This window comes from Haliotis asinina, chromosome 6 (genome assembly GCF_037392515.1).
Source record: "Haliotis asinina isolate JCU_RB_2024 chromosome 6, JCU_Hal_asi_v2, whole genome shotgun sequence".
Classification (NCBI taxonomy): Eukaryota; Metazoa; Mollusca; class Gastropoda; order Lepetellida; family Haliotidae; genus Haliotis; species Haliotis asinina.
In genome coordinates, this window is record NC_090285.1 from 25,441,174 (window position 1) to 25,458,678 (window position 17,505).

Sequence of the window (17,505 nt, forward strand, 5' to 3'; positions counted from 1 at the left end):
TTCATTTCAAGTCAAATAATTGTTACTAGTTAGTGTCCGTATTAGTACAGTGGATATGTAGTAAAGTTTCAAGTCGGCATGTGTAACTCACTGGTTTCAGTTCTCGGTACACCGTAAAGAAAGACTACATTTTATGGTTATAGCCTTCTTTCACATATTCGTTTAATTTTCAGAAGGGAAATATACCTTTAGTGGAAATGTGTTTGCAAGTAATAGTGTTAAGTTATTTTAACTTTTTAAAAAAATCGTTAGGATGTGTGAAAAATATGACATATCGCCGATCTGATCTGATCCGCCTGTGTAAATTCATTATCACATATACTTAGATAAGATACCTCACACCTTCCACAAAGGATGTGTCTCTATATGTGGATCACTTTCACAGGTTCATGACACAAACTCTTTTAGTACAATACGTGCTAGGCAGTTGCCATGTTTTCTTTTACTGAACGAAAAATACCTGACACGTTCCTGGTGATATGTGAACACACACACACACACACACACACACACACACACACACACACACACACACACACACACACACACACACACACACACACACACACACACACACACACACACACACACACAAGCATCGATGATCATTACATGACTGTATAACAAACTAAAACGTGTTTACCGAACCGGGTTAGATGTAGGAGTTTCACTGTTTCTACTCCTTCATAATATGGCACGAGAAGGCTGTGCGGATCCATAGCGACTGCAATGTACAGTAAAGTTCACTTATAACGTACACGCTTACAACGAATTGCCGGTTACAACGAACAAATTCAGAAGTCCCGACTGCTTTCCTATATGTTGTTATGAATTAACTACCGTATACACCGAACACTGATAGTGCGAATTATCTGTTACAACGAACAAATTGATGGGCCCTCTGTGCTATTTCACGCGTTAATTGACGTGTTTATAACGAACAGCTGATCCGAATCCACTTGCGTGTCATCTCACGTGTCACCAATTAGCTTGTGAAAACAAACAGGCTTCCTCACAGGGGATCAAGGGGATAATAAAATAAACTTACCTGTGAAATGTTATCATTTATTTAATCTTGTGAATCTTGTTGACATTGTCAAGGCATAAATAGCGATGTGGGAAGTCTTTCTTTCAAGTCAGCATGGATGGGCTTGTCACGGCAACGCAAAGCTCTAGATCTTGACAAAAATACCAAATCATCCAAGCTGTAGATGCAGGCGGTAAATCCAAGACTGACATGACAGCAGACTTGGACATACAGATTTCAAGGCCAATCAGTCGTGGTTAGAGAGATTTAAGAAGCGACGAGGGATATGTTCAGCCATGACACACGGAGAAAGCTCGTCTGTTGACAGCAAGTCAGTTGATGATTGGCTGACGTCACAGAAGCACAAAATTACCGATTTTGTTAAAGATGCGTAATAAAATACATGATCGATGATGAAATGAATGATCCATGACAATTATATGTTCGTTGGTTTTATCTTATTTTATTTTCTGTGTGAACATGATCTTTACTGAAACCAGTGGCGTGGTGACGATTCTCGGTAATGTCCGAATATTCACGAACATTCCCGAATCGCTTAGAACGAACTTCGCTTACAACGAACTGAAAACAACAGTCCCTTTGAGTTCGTTATAAACGAATATTACTGTATATGATTGAGATCACCTTTTGGGATGTATGCATACTGATATTGAAGTATATATTGTGACAGTATATATTCCCATTATATCTCAGAGGAGTCGTTAGTATAAGGCGTCAACAAAACGTGATTTATCGTGAATGTCATAGGTGAATGTCAAGTGACAACATAATCAAAACCCCATATGGATTCCATCATTAAGCTGTCATAGTCAGTGCACTCCACTGGCCTTTTTCCATTTTGTTATATTGTGACTGATATCGTGAGAGAACGCCTTTCCGTTTTATGCCATCATCTCGCTCGATATTTCAAACACACTAGTCTTTGTTGAGTCAGGTTGGGTGGACCTGTTCTCATTTGTTTTACCACCAGCTGATGCCATGCTTTTCACAACAGACATGGTTGGTGGCATCCAGGTGATTGTATTACAACGTGTCCGGTTATGTTCTTCCTCTGGCGCTCCAATGGGTGTGAGTCGTCTTGGCATCGTGGGTATAAGCGATGTTACAGGGGCTCTGCTGCTGATATATGTTCTCAGTGATACCAAGGGCTTCAGCAAACTCAGAAGCAGGGATATCGTCAACTTTGTGTGCTACTTTCACCTGTAACCGAAAATTGCATGGGAAAAATGACTAAAAATGGGTGACGGTACATTTGAAATGAATAACGCTTAACAGCAACAGTGAGTGTAGTTGCACTCAATAATACTCCTTCTATATGGCGGCGGTCTGGGCCAGACAATCCAGTGATCAACAGCATGAACATCGATCTGCGTAACTAGGAACCGATGACATGTGTCAACCAAGTCAGTAAGTCTGACCACCCGTTAGTCGCCTAGTCGCCCTTTATTGAAAGCATGGGTTACAGAAGACGTATTCCACCCCGTATCTTCATGGGCACTGAACAACATAAAACGCATCAGCAATCTTCAAAACTCAGTACTTAGACTCTTGACATTACAAATTCTCCTGGGAGCGCCAAACGACACGTGGCATTACCCAATAATTTGTTCACAGCCGCGTTGAAACCAGCTCACTCACATTAAATCTCCCGCTGATATATCACATAGAGGTAGACAGAAATATATTCAATATGGAAACATTATTTGCTCCTACTGCATCTATTGGACTCGTACGTTCTAAAAATATTAATTGTAATATTCGCATAAAATTATATGTGTCTTTTATATCCTCAGATATCAATATTACCAAATTATGGGATTCAAGCTTCACGTACCGAATCGATATTGCTTTCTTGTGTATTGTCTTATTGACATTAACACTAATTTTAGATTATTTTAAAATGGGTAAAATGCTGTAGCCTGATAGAATGTCAGACTGTCTAAATGACGATCTTCAAAGACAGTTATTACGTCAAACTTGCCGTACCTTCCTCTTTTATGCTTATTTGTTCCTGTGTCCGTGGCCACCAAACTTTAGCTCCCGAAACTAATACTTATGAGGACGATTGAGGTCCATGGGTATATGGCAAAAAATCCACAATTCTCATGTAGTAATCTCCTGCATTGCATTGTCCATACAATCTAGCATAACACTTATATTGAAGGCCGTTTCATATAGGTAGAATCGTTGATAACAATGATAATAATATCATTTATGTGTATCTTCTTTATCAAGGACACTTAATGGGCTTTACAAAGGTCTTTCATTCATACAAATACTCTCTCACAGCAAAAATAAGCTGGTTTCCGGAACACTGAAACCGAAAGGAAACGTCATGGAAACCAACATTTCCAGTTGGTTTCCAGGGAGTTTCCTATAGTTTCATTGTGGTTTCCATGCAACTGAAACTGCACCATTTCAGGATGGTTTCCAGTTCGTTTCATTACCCACTCCTCCAAGCGGGATCCAGTTGGTTTCCATGTATGAGTTTATTGTAGGTTTCAACCTGGTTTCCATGTATGAGTTTATTGTAAGTTTCAACCTGGTTTCCAGGTATGAGTTTATTGCAGGTTTCAACCTGGTTTCCATGTATGAGTTTATTGTAGGTTTTAACCTGGTTTCCAGGTATGAGTTTATTGCAGGTTTCAACCTGGTTTCCATGTATGAGTTTATTGTAGGTTTCAACCTGGTTTCCGTGTTGTAGTTTCCAACCTAGTTTAATACCTAGTTTCCATGAACTGAAACTTGCTCGTGTGGGCCCTTTACCCGGTCCTCCGGAAAAGATGTTGTTTCATGTCTCACATGTAGCAAATCAGGTATTTTATACAATTGCATAATGGTAAAAGGCTTCAGGATGACAAACAACAGAATAAAACATAAATTCATTAAAAGTTTATTATATTCAACAATATGTTTGTAAACAAATAATATGGGGACTATTCAAGTTAGTAAATGAAATAAAAGCAAGGGAATAATTAGCAGTGAGTACAGAATATTTTTCTTAAACACACTGTAGACCAGCCCATATCACTTAGCTTCCTAGTTTGAAAAATGTTAGCTCTTTCCCCAAGAGAGGAAGAACTGTGTGCTTCTTCTCCTCCGGCCAGTCAATCGTTTCACAGCCTTCCTCCTTTCCAGCTTCTGAAATTTAGAAACAAACTATCAGTACAAACAAGCATTTGTCTACGATATCCATGGCTAGAGAAAAGAAAACGGTCAAACATTGCTTGAGGTGGAATACACTGAACCCCATGTCCGATAAGCGAAGAGATCAAAAAGTATAAACTGAGCAGAACAGCTTATTGATATATGATAGAGTGCAGAGACATGAAGATATTCGCCTTTGAAAGCCATAATTTATTTCCTGAATGTTATAATTACTTACAATGCACATTATGAGTATAGAACTACGATTTATCCGTTATTGTGAAAAGACATGTTTTCTTAACCAGTAATGTGGAGTCATTCATCCAGACAAGCTATGAATATGGGGCACAAGCAAACGCTGCAGCATAATGTGCTGCATAATATTTAAAAGTTTTTAAGCTGTATTTTTCAAAGGATAAATTGCACATTTTAAACAGTGTTCATTTTGAAATTCCTTGAATGTACATAGAAAGAATCCAAATTAACTTGATATTTTAAAGGTTACCTTAAAATGTTTAATCTCTGCAAGATGTAAAATGACTAGAATATATTTACTTACTCTGAACTTTTTGCCTTTCTTTGCGTACAAGCCGTGGGCCTCCGCTTTCCCGACACCTTCTTAAGTGATCCATCTTGTTCATCCAAACCCATCAAAAAGCTTCTGAAAGGAGACGTGTGCATGATGCATAACTATAAGTGAAACATGTTTCCAGTTGGAGGTTACAAGAATAGTGACATGCGCCATGCATTCTTACTGATTCCTAAGATTTACATTATTTGGTTATGTTGTATGTACATTATGTACTGGACGGTTCAGGTTATACATACCTTTTGTATGTCAAAATGAGTTGGTCCTGACTGCCTTCTTCAGTTTTTCCAACACTGCCCTCCATTATGCTGGAAACGTAGAAATGCATCGATTTAAAAAAGCCAGGAACTTGTCATATTGCACTCTTGATAACAATAAAGTGTCGAATAAAAAGAATAAATATGAATTTGCAAAGTGTAGAATATGCTAGATGAAAAGAATCCAGGTCAGCAAATTCATATACTATTTTGGGTTGGCAATCCATCATTGTATACCCATATATTCTTTATATCAAAAACTCTTCGCAACCTTTTCTGTGGGACTAACACAATCCACATTTCTTCATTCAGAGTTCGTTAAATCTTGATATGATAAGCATAACACTACTTACAACAGATGGCAAATCTAAATTATCTCATAAATCAATAATATAAAAATATTCAATATTAGTTTGAAAACATTGTGAAATTTCAATTTTGAAATTTCACTCAAACAATGCACCAAATCTGGTCAGAGAATCCCTAACCTATAAATGCAAAATGACACACTATCCCCGACTACATTGTTTTCAAACGTGCAAATATCAAAAGCAATATGAAAAGGATTTCTTAAATAAATATTCGCATTTATAAATACGTGTGAAGTTATTTTGAGTCGTAACAAGCACATAAGCAATAATATACTAGAGATATTTGTGATTTATTTTTTTCTTGCAAAGATGATTTTTCATTCATTAACACATTGAACCATTTTAATCGTGTGTGAGCTGATCCAAATCACAGTAATATTGAGTTTTTGAATTAACCGAGTGCTGAGTGAAGGAAGCCATACATCTCTCTTGCTAAGAATTCGACACGCCTTTGTTTACCGGCGTCCATCAAGTCTAAAATTTCATATGTATTGTAGTAGTTACTTATTTACGTTAAACATTACGAATAACCTGTGCTATTGCTTATTTCAAGAAAACAACACTGTACCTGACCAGATCGTGCAATGTTCCTTTTCTCCCGCTGCGATCGACGACTGCTGCTGTTCTCAAATTTTCACGTATCCGAATCTCCAAAGCTTCTATTGTAAATCTCATTGCCAGTCTCTTGAATCAGATAACACGGGCAAACGTAGGAATACTGCACTGTGTTGACTTCCTTGTCGTCATTACTGGACATACCGGGATAGAACTGCTTTCAAAATAGTCGTCTCAAAACAACTTGGGATCAAGTGACAAAATGGCGGCAACCGTGCGTAGGGGCATTGTGGGTAAAAAGAAATACCTGATCCTTTTTCGATTGGCAGGCACGAAATCCTTCTCTGACCCAATTTGGATGTGATTTTAAGACAAAGACTAAAAACCACCACTTCAGTACATAAAACTGTTGCTTTTATAAAATGTCACGAGTTCGCGTGCCCATGCATTACCGGTTCATTACTTCCGGTTTTGTCTGTCAACACCTGACTCAGGTAAGTTCTATTGTTTTTACAGCTTAGCTAATTTTGATAATAGGAGCCTGTTAAGTGGGGACTGCCCCATTGAAGCCGACACACGAACCCCGACACACTAATGACCTGACACTGATTAGTTGTCAAGTATTTCAACTCAGTGTCAAAGTATGCCAACTATAAATGCTTGTATAATTCACGTATGTTCTGCATAAATAGCATCATGTAAGTACCGAACTGATAATTGTTTTAATGACTTATACTAATCTTCCTAAATGCTTATACTCTTTCACATTCCCAGGAGTTGGCAGTCTATAGCCTGTTTTTTATATATTGCATCATTTACCTTTTAATTATTAATATATATCTGAACTATTGCTATTGCTAAAGTGGCTTTAATTTTATTTATTTTTATACAATATATTTACCGAAAGGAATACAAGCCCATACACAACTCAATGATCCAATAAGTTATAATTAATATATAATAAAAGTTTGAGCAATGTTTCTATGCAGAGTCAACTCACCTTTATTCTTGTATATAGATATCACTGTTTTATTATTTCTTTTCAGATAAAGAAAGCGTATGATTCTCAATTTGACAAAGCAGACAACCGAAACCTGGACTTGCCCCATTCATCCAAATCTAGAGAAACAGAACTAAGTGTGCCTCGCGCACATAGCTGGGCAAAGGCCATTTATAGCCATTCGTCCTTTCACCATTTGCATGTTTAGTACGGTTATTGGGAAGTTTGTGTACATGGTAGTTGGAATATGATGCTTCATTACATTACGAATAAACAAGAATGTGAAGGGAAAAAAGTGTATATTTCTTGTATCATCAGTTTGAAGCCACATTTAATATTGTGATATCCAAAGAATGATGCGTCAACAATTTACTTTTGTTGTCTTGTTCATCTAAGCAATGATACGAATCTACTATTCCTTCCCCAGGCACATTCAGATTGAATTATAACACCTCGTGAAAGCTAAGTCAGGAATGGAAACCAACACATGACCATAGCTTCGTGTCAGTTTCCATCACTGGAGCTTAGAGTATCCATTATGGATTCTATTTGGAAACTAGGTCACCCAGTTTTACTGAATGGATACCAACTGGATGTCAGGATGGTAAACAATTACACATTTTATGTTACTTAGTTCAAAACAGCAATGGAAACCAACATGAAACTACATTTTCTACTTTTATGTTGGTTTCCATTTAGTGAGATCTGAGAGTTGCAAATTCCAGGTATGGAAACCAACAAGAAACCCCCGAACTTAGTTTCATTTTGGTTTCCATTTACAGGAATACCAAAATCACATTTCCAAAATGGAATCTAGTTGGAAACTCAGTTAGTGAGTTTCAGGGAATGGAAACCAACTGGATTCCGCAATTACCCACATTACGGATGGTTTCCAGGTTTCTGGAAACCAAGTCATTTTTGTAGTGTCTGTACTTCATGTACCTCTCCTTTAGACACAGTTCATGAGCGAACACATGAGATTGTACTCCATGCTTTTAGGTATTGATTCACGGCATGGCAGAACACCTAGTCAAACATTTGATTATAAATGTATTATATAACTTGAAATGAAATACATATAACATTTCTGGTCACAACACGTGGAAGTGGGATCATGTGTAGAGACGCAGCGGTATGTTTGCGGATGTGCTTATCCATGACAGGTAAACAAGGTTAAAGCATGCACCGTTATTACTTCAATGGGTATACACTAAGCAAACCTATATGTTCAGGTGCAAATGGCTCCGCATTAAAATGGACATGTACTAGTGGGTGAGTTTAGTTTTAGGCCGCACGCAGCAATATTCCAGCTGCATGGCGGCGGTCTGTCAATAATCAGGTCTGGACTAGACAATTCAGGGGTCAACAACATGAGCATTTATCTGCTCAACTGGGAACCGATGACATGTGTCAACCAAGTCAGCGAGCCTGACCATCGGGTCTCGTTAGTCGCCTCTCACGACAAGCATTCCACCCCGGGACCTTCACGGGTCGGACATGTACATGTTGTTTTCAATATTATCCATCACAGTTATACGTATACCTACCTACTGTCAGCACACAGAATAATTTATATTATGGAGGATATTTTGTTTTCAAAATATCTCTCGATTCTCAACCATTATTTGCTTCATATGTTACTGAAACAGAACCGTCCTAAGATATCCTTCATAAGATATGTACTGGACATGTATTTGTAAATGATCGTAAGTGCTATATCAAAACTTTAGAAACAATGTATCTCGATCACATTCTAATTATTTAGGTAGATCTGTCAAAATAGTCTGAATGTATCCGTGTGCTGTCAAGGGTACAGTTCAGTAATACACATTAAAGTATACATATATCATCATGGATACTGAATAAACAATATTCGTGTATCCCTACCTCATTTTTCTTCTGCTTCTTTTTACAGAAAACACATAATAGTTTCAGCAAAAGAGACACTAGCAGCACAATACCTATGGTGAGGCCGACTGCTGCCCAGGGGCTCAAGCCACCTGGAAATGTGGAACAAAGATCGCGTACCAATAGTAGTAACATCTGGTGAAGGTATGTGTCAAACGGTTGTTGATTTATAAATTTTAGCTAATGATGCTGTTATTAGTCATTTTATGTCATTACATAAAAGTTTAGCCCCCATCCTCCTTAGATCCACTAGTAAAGTTGTCACATAAAATGTCTCGCTAGTTGTGTCGGGATGTTTTGATGGCGCTACGATCGATCATGATTAACAATGACTATCATCTGACGTTCAGTAAAGATCGAATGAAGGATATTGAAAATACGTTCTGAAAGCACCAGGCTTGGTTTTTATCAAGAACACATTGCTTTCAATGTCTTGTAAACACATTAGGTATGCAATGCAAACGTTTGGCAACCTCCTTTGCTACCTACCACCACCCAAATCATCGTCATCATCCTTTCCCCTCCTCGACTTTCTTGAAGGTGACGTCATGATCCTAGTTGTGGTCGTTTCCGGGCAAGTTGAGACATTCGGGACTGCTGTTAACGTTGACGTCCCACAGTGAACTACTATGCTGGCTTCATAATGTGTGGCTGTGTAAAATGACATATATGTACATATGCTAGTTACATTTCATATACCATGTTACAAAACCATCCACTCATATCAAAAAGGTATGTTTATTTAGTTCTCATGTGATCAATCACGCGGCTTGTCTTTAATAGTTTCCAAATGTATAAATGTGTAAAACGTATATACCCATGTTCGGATCTACGTGCAGTTGATAAGCTTGAGCCAAAACGGACATCATGCGGCTCATCAATTGTGTGCCCATAGTTTTGAACAATCCGTCATGACTTTAGAAATGCGATAGTCAAACTTGGAACATCGTACAAAATCTGACAAGGATAAGGTATATTTATTCACCAGATAGTTTGATGTCAAGTTTTCAACACAATAAACTTAACGCGTCTTTTACGCAAGGTAGAACCACGATCGCATTGGGAAATGTTTGCTTGAGATAACAAAGATGGCAACTAAACTCTATATTGGCTAGGCACGTGGAAATATCTCACTGTGAACGATAATAATAAATCAAGACCGGCGATAAAGTTGAGGTGAAATGTTTCTGTTTTGCCTTTTTTGTTTTTGCTGTTGTTGTGATAATTCTACATGTAGTAAACTGTAGTACTCATATTTTGGTATGTTTTGATATGTTCATTCTTTGGTTAAACGCAAACCTAATTGTTGATTTGCCTTGCCATAGGTCTTATGTATATTACCTCAAGTCCTGGAATGACTTTCTCATGTACGAATGTACAGAAACGGAGGTGACTTGAACTCCACTAGCGCGGACTATAAAAACAAAGATCACTTTTACTTCAACCTCTTGCGATTTTTGTTGCCACTAAGTTGCTACTTACTGATACCTTATCACTATTAAAGTTGCAAAACATGGGTATACAGAATGTCAAGTCACAAGAATAAAACTTCGAAATTTCTCAGTTCGATATTGTGTATGGCCGTCCCGAGCATTCACCACTGCCAAACACAGTCTTCTCATCGACTGCTTGATGCTTGTGAACAGGTGGCTAGGGATTCTCCGCCATTGCTCTTGCAAGGCAGTTCCTGCAAATTATGAAGTTGGTTTCTAAGACCACGAAGCCTTCTCCCAAGTGCATCCCAAACGTGCTGTATTGGATTAAGGGGACCTCGATGGCCAGTCCTTGACGTTGATTACAGCGTTTTGAAGGACATTTCGTGTCAACATCGCGGTATGCGGCCGAGCATTATCATGCTGGAACTGTAGACCTAGGCCATGAGCCGCCAAAACTGATGTTAATTGATGTCTACTTGCCTTTATGGTCCTCTGTCAACTTCGTGGCAGTGGTCCTTCGTCCCTCCCTCCTGGGTCCACTTCACGGTCCATTTTTGCCCCCCAGGATGATGATGTCCATGGTCCTAATTGTATATATAAAGAATAAGTTCATGTTTGAAATCATTGATATTGATTACATAGGTAATGAATGCCAAAAGTATGTATAGACATGTATACAGAATTATGGAAAAAATTGTATCCTGAAATGCAAGTTGTAACGGGCACATGACGTCATGGTGAACATGAAAAGATTGAAACACTTGCCTCCCTGGTCCTCTGTCGGCTTGGTGGCACTCGTCCTCCCTCCCTCCCTCCCTCCTGGGTCCACTTCTGTCCATGGAGTTCTTCTCGGCAGTCGTCACTGCCTCTGGGGGACTTCATGGTCCATTTCTGCCCCCAGAATGATGATGTCCATGGTGCTGAGAGCAAAGATAATGAGAAGTTTAATGTTTGAAATAACTGATGTTAAACAACAAATAAAGAACTGGTGTCCGTAGAAGTGGATTTTTTAAAGATGATAAATTATCTTTATCTTCAGGGAATGTTCTAATTTTCGTTCAGTTTCAAAGCGTGAGCCAGTATGAGATATGTGAAACTAACATTAAATCATGTTATGAAAGGTGTTTACAGCTGGTTTGAAGGGCACACGGTACGGCGCAATAACCTGCTTTTCTCAACTCTGACTCACATTGTCAGAAAACTCCTAAATATTTCAATGCTTGTTTTTTTCTTGCTTTTCTATATTTGATGAGGGTGTGCACGTGGTGCAGCAGCTGCTATTGAACAAAAACGGAATTATACATTTACATTTTTGTAATCAGTGACCCTTGCAGGTCAGGGTCGTTGTAGAGAGGTTATATGTGCCTCAAATCCAGAGTTGCATAATGAGCACTGACTTGTATATAACCCGTCTTCCTAATCACAAGGCACAACACAATGCCGGCCCAAGGTAGGTTGGTCTACAACACTGACACGTTTCTAGTTTCATACTTTGTATGTTTAATTCACTTGCTTTTGTCCAGGAACGTTCTGACAGGAGTCTCACTTAAACGATCTTTTCCACGCGGGTCCTCTTTAGTCATCCTTGCCATAGACCTCTATAATCTACGAGGGGAGGTCCAGAAGTTTTGAGAAGTCAGTACCTAACAGCTCTGCCGCAAGTGGTATTGCATAATGATCATTCATGTGATGCCTGTGAAAGTTGCAACACCTCGCAACAAACAGTATTGATATTGCGATAACCGGAAGTGGTGTACACTGTTGACAAGGAAAGTTCTCAAAACCCTTTGACCTCCCATAGTAGCCTTGAGTAAATCGTTGGCAAATTGTTTTCCCCGCAAGCGAGACTTCGAAATTCGAAACTAGCTATATTCACTGAGTGTGGTAGTGGATTCTGTTTGTGTTGGTGTTCTCTAGCGTGAGGACATCAACTACAGCTCTGTACTCACTTTTAGAATGCTCCGTATCAGTATGACATCTTTTTCCAGTTCTCACAGTATTGAGGTTTAGGTAGTGACTTCTCAAATATGTTTCACTTCCTCTCGTACAGCGCTTCACGAGCTTCTTCACACACACTTCTTTCTTTTTGAAAACCTCTGAAATAATCACGATGAAATGAAGCAAAGTTCAAACTTTTGTAAACTTACATAATTTCAAACTTTTATAAAGATATATGAATCAAGGTTACTTGTCTAATTGAATGTGGCGTCTTTCTTTACACAAACACGAGCGCGCATATGCACACATACAAACATGCCTGTGTAGTGTACACAAGAAAGATATACCTGGACATTGTGGTTCATTCGTTTTGTCCATTTTCGTTTTATATAAAAATGAAAGGTAATACAACTCATCCGTTATCATATTGGTAAATAAGTTTCGGAAATATAGAGACCTGTCGTAGGAAACCTACTTGTTTCTAGTTTGACCCGTGAAGGTCCGGGGGTAGAATAGGCCTTCAGCAACCCATGCTTGCCATAAATGGCGACTATGCTTGTCGTAAAAGGCGACTAACGGGATCGGGTGGTCAGGCTCGCTGGCTTGGTTGACACGTCATCGGTTCCCAATTACGCAAATCGATGCTCATGTTGTTGATCATTGGATTGTCTGGTCCAGACTCGATTATTTACAGACCGCCGCCATATAGCTGGAATATTGCTGAGTGCAGCGTAAAACTAAACTCACTCACTCACTGTTTCTAGTTTAACGCAGCACTCAGCAATATTCTGTCTGTAAATCTGTACATCGAGTCTGAACCTGACAGTCGAAAGATCAACATCACGAGCATCGATCTACCTAATTGTTGCCGATTCCAGTCTGAATATGTACAGTTCGTGGTAGTATGATCCAGTATCCCATTAGCCAAAAAGTCTTATTAAAAATGTACTTAGCGGGAACAACGTTGTAAATCACCCGTGAGATGGACTTAGCAGGAATACCATTGTAAATAACTCGTGAGATAGACTTAGCAGGAACAACGTTGTAAATAACTCGTGAGATGGACTTAGCAGGAACAACGTTGTAAATCACCCGTGATATTGTTTGCTTCTGTTTAGGATTAGTAGAGCGGTTGTCTGATGGAGGGAACGTGCTGGTCGCAGAGGGCTATGTGTTTGAGTTCGAGAGAAGAGGCTACCTCAAAGCCGGATGTTTCGTACCGGAAGTTGTGCTGGAACATCCCAATCTTGTCCGGAACATGCACGAAGAGTTTGTCCACGCTGGAAGTGATGTTGTTCTTGCATTCACGGTAACAGCTTTGTCTTTGTGCTTATTGCTTATTGTGGTAGGATAGTCTCGGTGCTTGGGTAACACTTGCTCGCCACACTTTACCCTTATATACTTCAGTATTATGGCCACCGTGAGAAGCTCCGTCTCATTGGGAAGGAACATCTCATAGAGAAACTCAACCATGAAGCCCTGAAGATAGCACGTGACGTTGCCGACGAGACGGGGACGCTGATGGCTGGAAACATCTGCAACACCACCGTCTACGTGAAAGACAATAGAGACTCAATTGAAAAAACAGAGGCAATGTTTAAGGCGAGTTCACAGGAAACATTCAGAACTGTTCATTCAGGAGAACGCACGCATTCTTTGCCGCGGGGTGTCTAACCATTACTAACCTGCGTATTAATCCACTATCGTTGGTTCTTAATGACATAGTGGTTATAGCGTTCGATCACCCGAAGACCCGGGTTGGATTCCCACATGGTTGCAATGTGTGAAGCTCATTTCTGGTGTCCCCCGCCGAGATATTGCTGGAATATAGCTAAGAGCGGCGTAAAATCAGATTCACTGATTCACTCACTTACTCTTTCCCGTAAGAGTGTTTTCAGACAAGATGTACTACCCAATAAGACATGTGCACGAAACTGCCAAGCTAAGTCGAATTATCTCCGCCGTTTGAATGTCATTACCATTTGTATTATGTATGACTGTCTGTAACACAAAAATTGTTATTACCGCGTTCAGACAGATTTATGAGGTGGATTATACAGAGTTGATAAGGTTCTTACGACAATTTACTGTGCTAGATGGTTCCTCATATAGATATCCGTAGCTTGGCAAGGGATTTCATCCCATTCAATGATGGCTTCCATCATCTGAGGTAAAATAGGGAGGTTATATCACTCAGTCGTGGAAGGGATCTGTTAATAACCAGTTGGTGGTTATATTGTGTAACTTGTTTGGTGATGCGATGTTTAAATCCCTCAGGCCAAGAGTCAGATTCCTACTTAAACACGTGCAGTGGGTTGCAGCTTTTTCACAGCAAATATAAGGAGTAAGCACACTGATTAGTCTCTAGCGTAATATATTTAACCAATGCATGAACATTCCTTAAACTAACGTCTTGCTTTATTATTCAAACTGCAAGCAAGAGTTTATTTACCTTACTGACGTGCTCGGTCATTCATTACTCACTAACCCATTCGAGAGATGAGCATCTGATTCGATCCATGCTGATGTGGAAGGAGCACATCGACCTCTTGCTTTAGAGCTGTAGGTTCACGTGTGTATAGTTCTGGTCGCATCCCAGTTCTGGTAATGTTTTGTTCATCTGAGTATAATCAAGCTGCGGAACCGGTGTCTGCTGCTAGTTCACGATTGTTTTTTGTTGTTTGTTTGTTTTGTGTTTGTTTGGTTTTTTAGGTCTTAGATTGACAACTGATTGTTGTTTTCAGGAGCAAATTGAGTGGACGCGACAATATGGCGGCGATTTTATTGTTGCTGAAACATTCAGTGATCTGGGCGAAGCTGAGATTGCTTTGGAATCTATAAAGAAATACGGACAAGGTAGGTGACCACAGTTGTAACGAGCTGGTGACCCTTACAGATTGAAGCTAATGCATATACGGTATCTTTGGGACCAAGCCGCACCCCGTGCGCGGATTTGTAGACAACAGGGTCCTAGACACGCCCCGTTTAAATGATTATTGATCTGCCAAATGAAGACCTGTGGCAAACATCTCACACCTGCAACACGTGGGTTTGTTCCTCCTACACAGGTAATCATCATGTCAGAGCCGAAGACGTGAGCCTATGTTTCGTGTCAATTGTCACGCTGGGTTACTCAGTCTAATTAAAGCGGTGTCTTCTCATCTCACATAATCATTAATATTTCCTAACTATTATCCTTAATTAGTGGCGCCGGATTCTTATAAAGGGCTTACATAACACTAGAGAAATGGACGAAACGTCACGTGTCACTTTAGATGTTCCATCTGCTCATCATCGCTCGATGGTTTCCTTGAATGCGAATGTACTTTATACACGCTTGCTGTAACTGTGGTGCGATGTTAACGCTCTTTATTCTTAGGTATGCCTGCCGTCGTCACCCTGGCACCGCAGACGGTGGACACTACGCATGACGGTGTCCCCATGGCGGAGGCGTGTCGCAGACTCGAGGAGGCAGGGGCTGCCGTGGTGGGGTTAAACTGTCACAGGGCCCGAGGACGACCATGGCCCTGATGAAGGAAGTGAGGAGGGCTTGCAAGGTGGGTGCTTGGGGGTCGTAGGGTTAATGTGTAGGACATCCGAGTGTTGATAAGCCAAGGTGTAGAAACTGACCTTTGTCATTTTCCCATGCAACCCTCACGAATGTTTCCCGTGTTGACGTTAACTGATTACAAAAGTCCAGTCACCATCATTGCCGACCTAAGCTGGATTTCGTGGTTAAATCATACTGCTCACAGAAGCCGTTAAGATGTCCCTTCAAACTTTGATATCATATGGGCTATACCAATATCATATAGCAATATTATTGACATGCTTTCAAACTCTCTGACTCACTCGAAACATTATTTGCTTACCAGGGTCCAATTGCTGCCGTGCCCGTCACCTACCGAACCACGGCGGATGCAATCTCTGAAGGACCCAGAAACCGGTACTATACCCGCTTTCATTTCACCATTGTTCCATGTACAGCTGTTGAATTACACATCCTGCTGGACACAAGTTGGTATCTGATGACCAAAGCTGCAAATAGAGTACGAGCTGCATATTGCTGATCATTGATCACGTGACTCCAGGACGCTCTGGGACACCACGTATGGCTACAGTGCGCTAAGAAATGACTGTCGCGAAATTACACATTTATACATTTACCATGGTTTCTGTAACAAAACATAAAATATACACCAACTCCGTGACTTCCAGCCTAATGTAATTAGCTGAAAGTCAAGATACTGACATTCATTTAAAGGGGCTCTCAATCCCAAATTAACTGATTCAGTATGACATCTTTACATTTGTGTAATAGCAAATGTTTGGGGTTTCTTGGGGTCACAAACCTCTTGTCGATTCAGCCAATATATGATGGAACTCATAATTTTTCACTATTTAAAAAGAACAAGTTATTCTTTATGTCTTGTATAGCATATAGTCAAATGCAATATAACTGAAATATTAGGATACCATGTTGATGCAATACCATGGGTAATGTTTGGGTATTAATACCGATGTAAAATGCTATATAAACATTATTTATTGCTACCCCTTGTCTAGGTACACGGGCCTTCACCAACAATCTGTCAGCCCAGCTGTGCAGTCGCACTCAAATTGCCGAATTCACCAAGGCTGCTTTTGATTTGGGGGTGCAATACGTGGGACTATGTTGCGGAAATAGTGCCAGTTTTATGCGAACAGTCGCGGAAGGATACGGGCGTCACCCGCCCGCCAGCAGATACTCCCCAGACATGTCGCAGCATTATGTGTTTGGCCAGAACGCTTCATTCAACTCATACTACCAGCAGAGCTTGAAGGAGACAGTTATCTGTAATAATGAGTAGATTTTTTAAAAAGTGCGTGTTGTTGTTTGTTTGTTGTTCTGTTGCTTGCTTACATTGGATTACATTGTAAACATTTGTTTTCGATGCTAGTTTCTGGGATACTGATAGACATTTGCCATTCGCCATTTTTGTGCTTTTGTCAGCAGTAATATAATAATAATAATATATGGATTTGTATAGCGCCAATATCCAGATAGTCCTGCTCAAAGGCGCTTTTTGTATGCATCTGACAAGGTGCTGTCACTCAGAGAAATAGTGCTGCCTGAGTAAGAACGTTTTCAGCACTCTCTTGAAAGAACAAATGTTCTCAACACTTCTCATGTCCAGTGGGATGTTATTCCACAGAACTGTCCCTGCCTTTACGAAACATCTGTCTCCAAATGTCTTTGTCCTTGTACGTGGCACG

General features: G+C 39.9%; 1 protein-coding gene and 1 pseudogene across 2 annotated transcripts; one reads left to right on the forward strand and one right to left on the reverse strand.

The window, feature by feature from the left end:
- Positions 1-3,984: 3,984 nt before the first annotated feature.
- On the reverse strand, positions 3,985-6,281 carry LOC137287660 (uncharacterized). 2 transcript variants are annotated; one of them, XM_067820042.1, is made up of 4 exons: positions 5,981-6,281; positions 5,024-5,092; positions 4,755-4,853; positions 3,985-4,189 (listed from the first exon to the last, which is right to left on the reverse strand). In XM_067820042.1, the coding sequence occupies exons 1-4, from the start codon at positions 6,085-6,087 to the stop codon at positions 4,165-4,167; spliced, it is 300 nt and encodes a 99-aa protein (XP_067676143.1). In that variant the 5' UTR covers positions 6,088-6,281; the 3' UTR covers positions 3,985-4,164. The 2 variants fall into 2 exon arrangements, with proteins under 2 accessions (XP_067676143.1, XP_067676142.1); XM_067820041.1 differs by having other exon boundaries at positions 4,755-4,856.
- Positions 6,282-11,748: 5,467 nt separating this feature from the next.
- LOC137287764 (betaine--homocysteine S-methyltransferase 1-like) lies at positions 11,749-17,099 on the forward strand (annotated as a pseudogene).
- Positions 17,100-17,505: the final 406 nt, after the last annotated feature.

Excerpts from the sequence above, each read along its gene's own strand:
- LOC137287660 (XM_067820041.1), bottom strand. The coding sequence starts at position 6,087 with ATGAGATTTACAATAGAAGCTTTGGAGATTCGGATACGTGAAAATTTG. Across the intron at positions 5,093-5,980 it reads ACATTGCACGATCTGGTCAG|CATAATGGAGGGCAGTGTTG; the intron begins GTACAGTGTTGT and ends CTACGTTTCCAG. Across the intron at positions 4,190-4,754 it reads AGAAAGGCAAAAAGTTCAGA|AAGCTGGAAAGGAGGAAGGC; the intron begins GTAAGTAAATAT and ends TCTAAATTTCAG.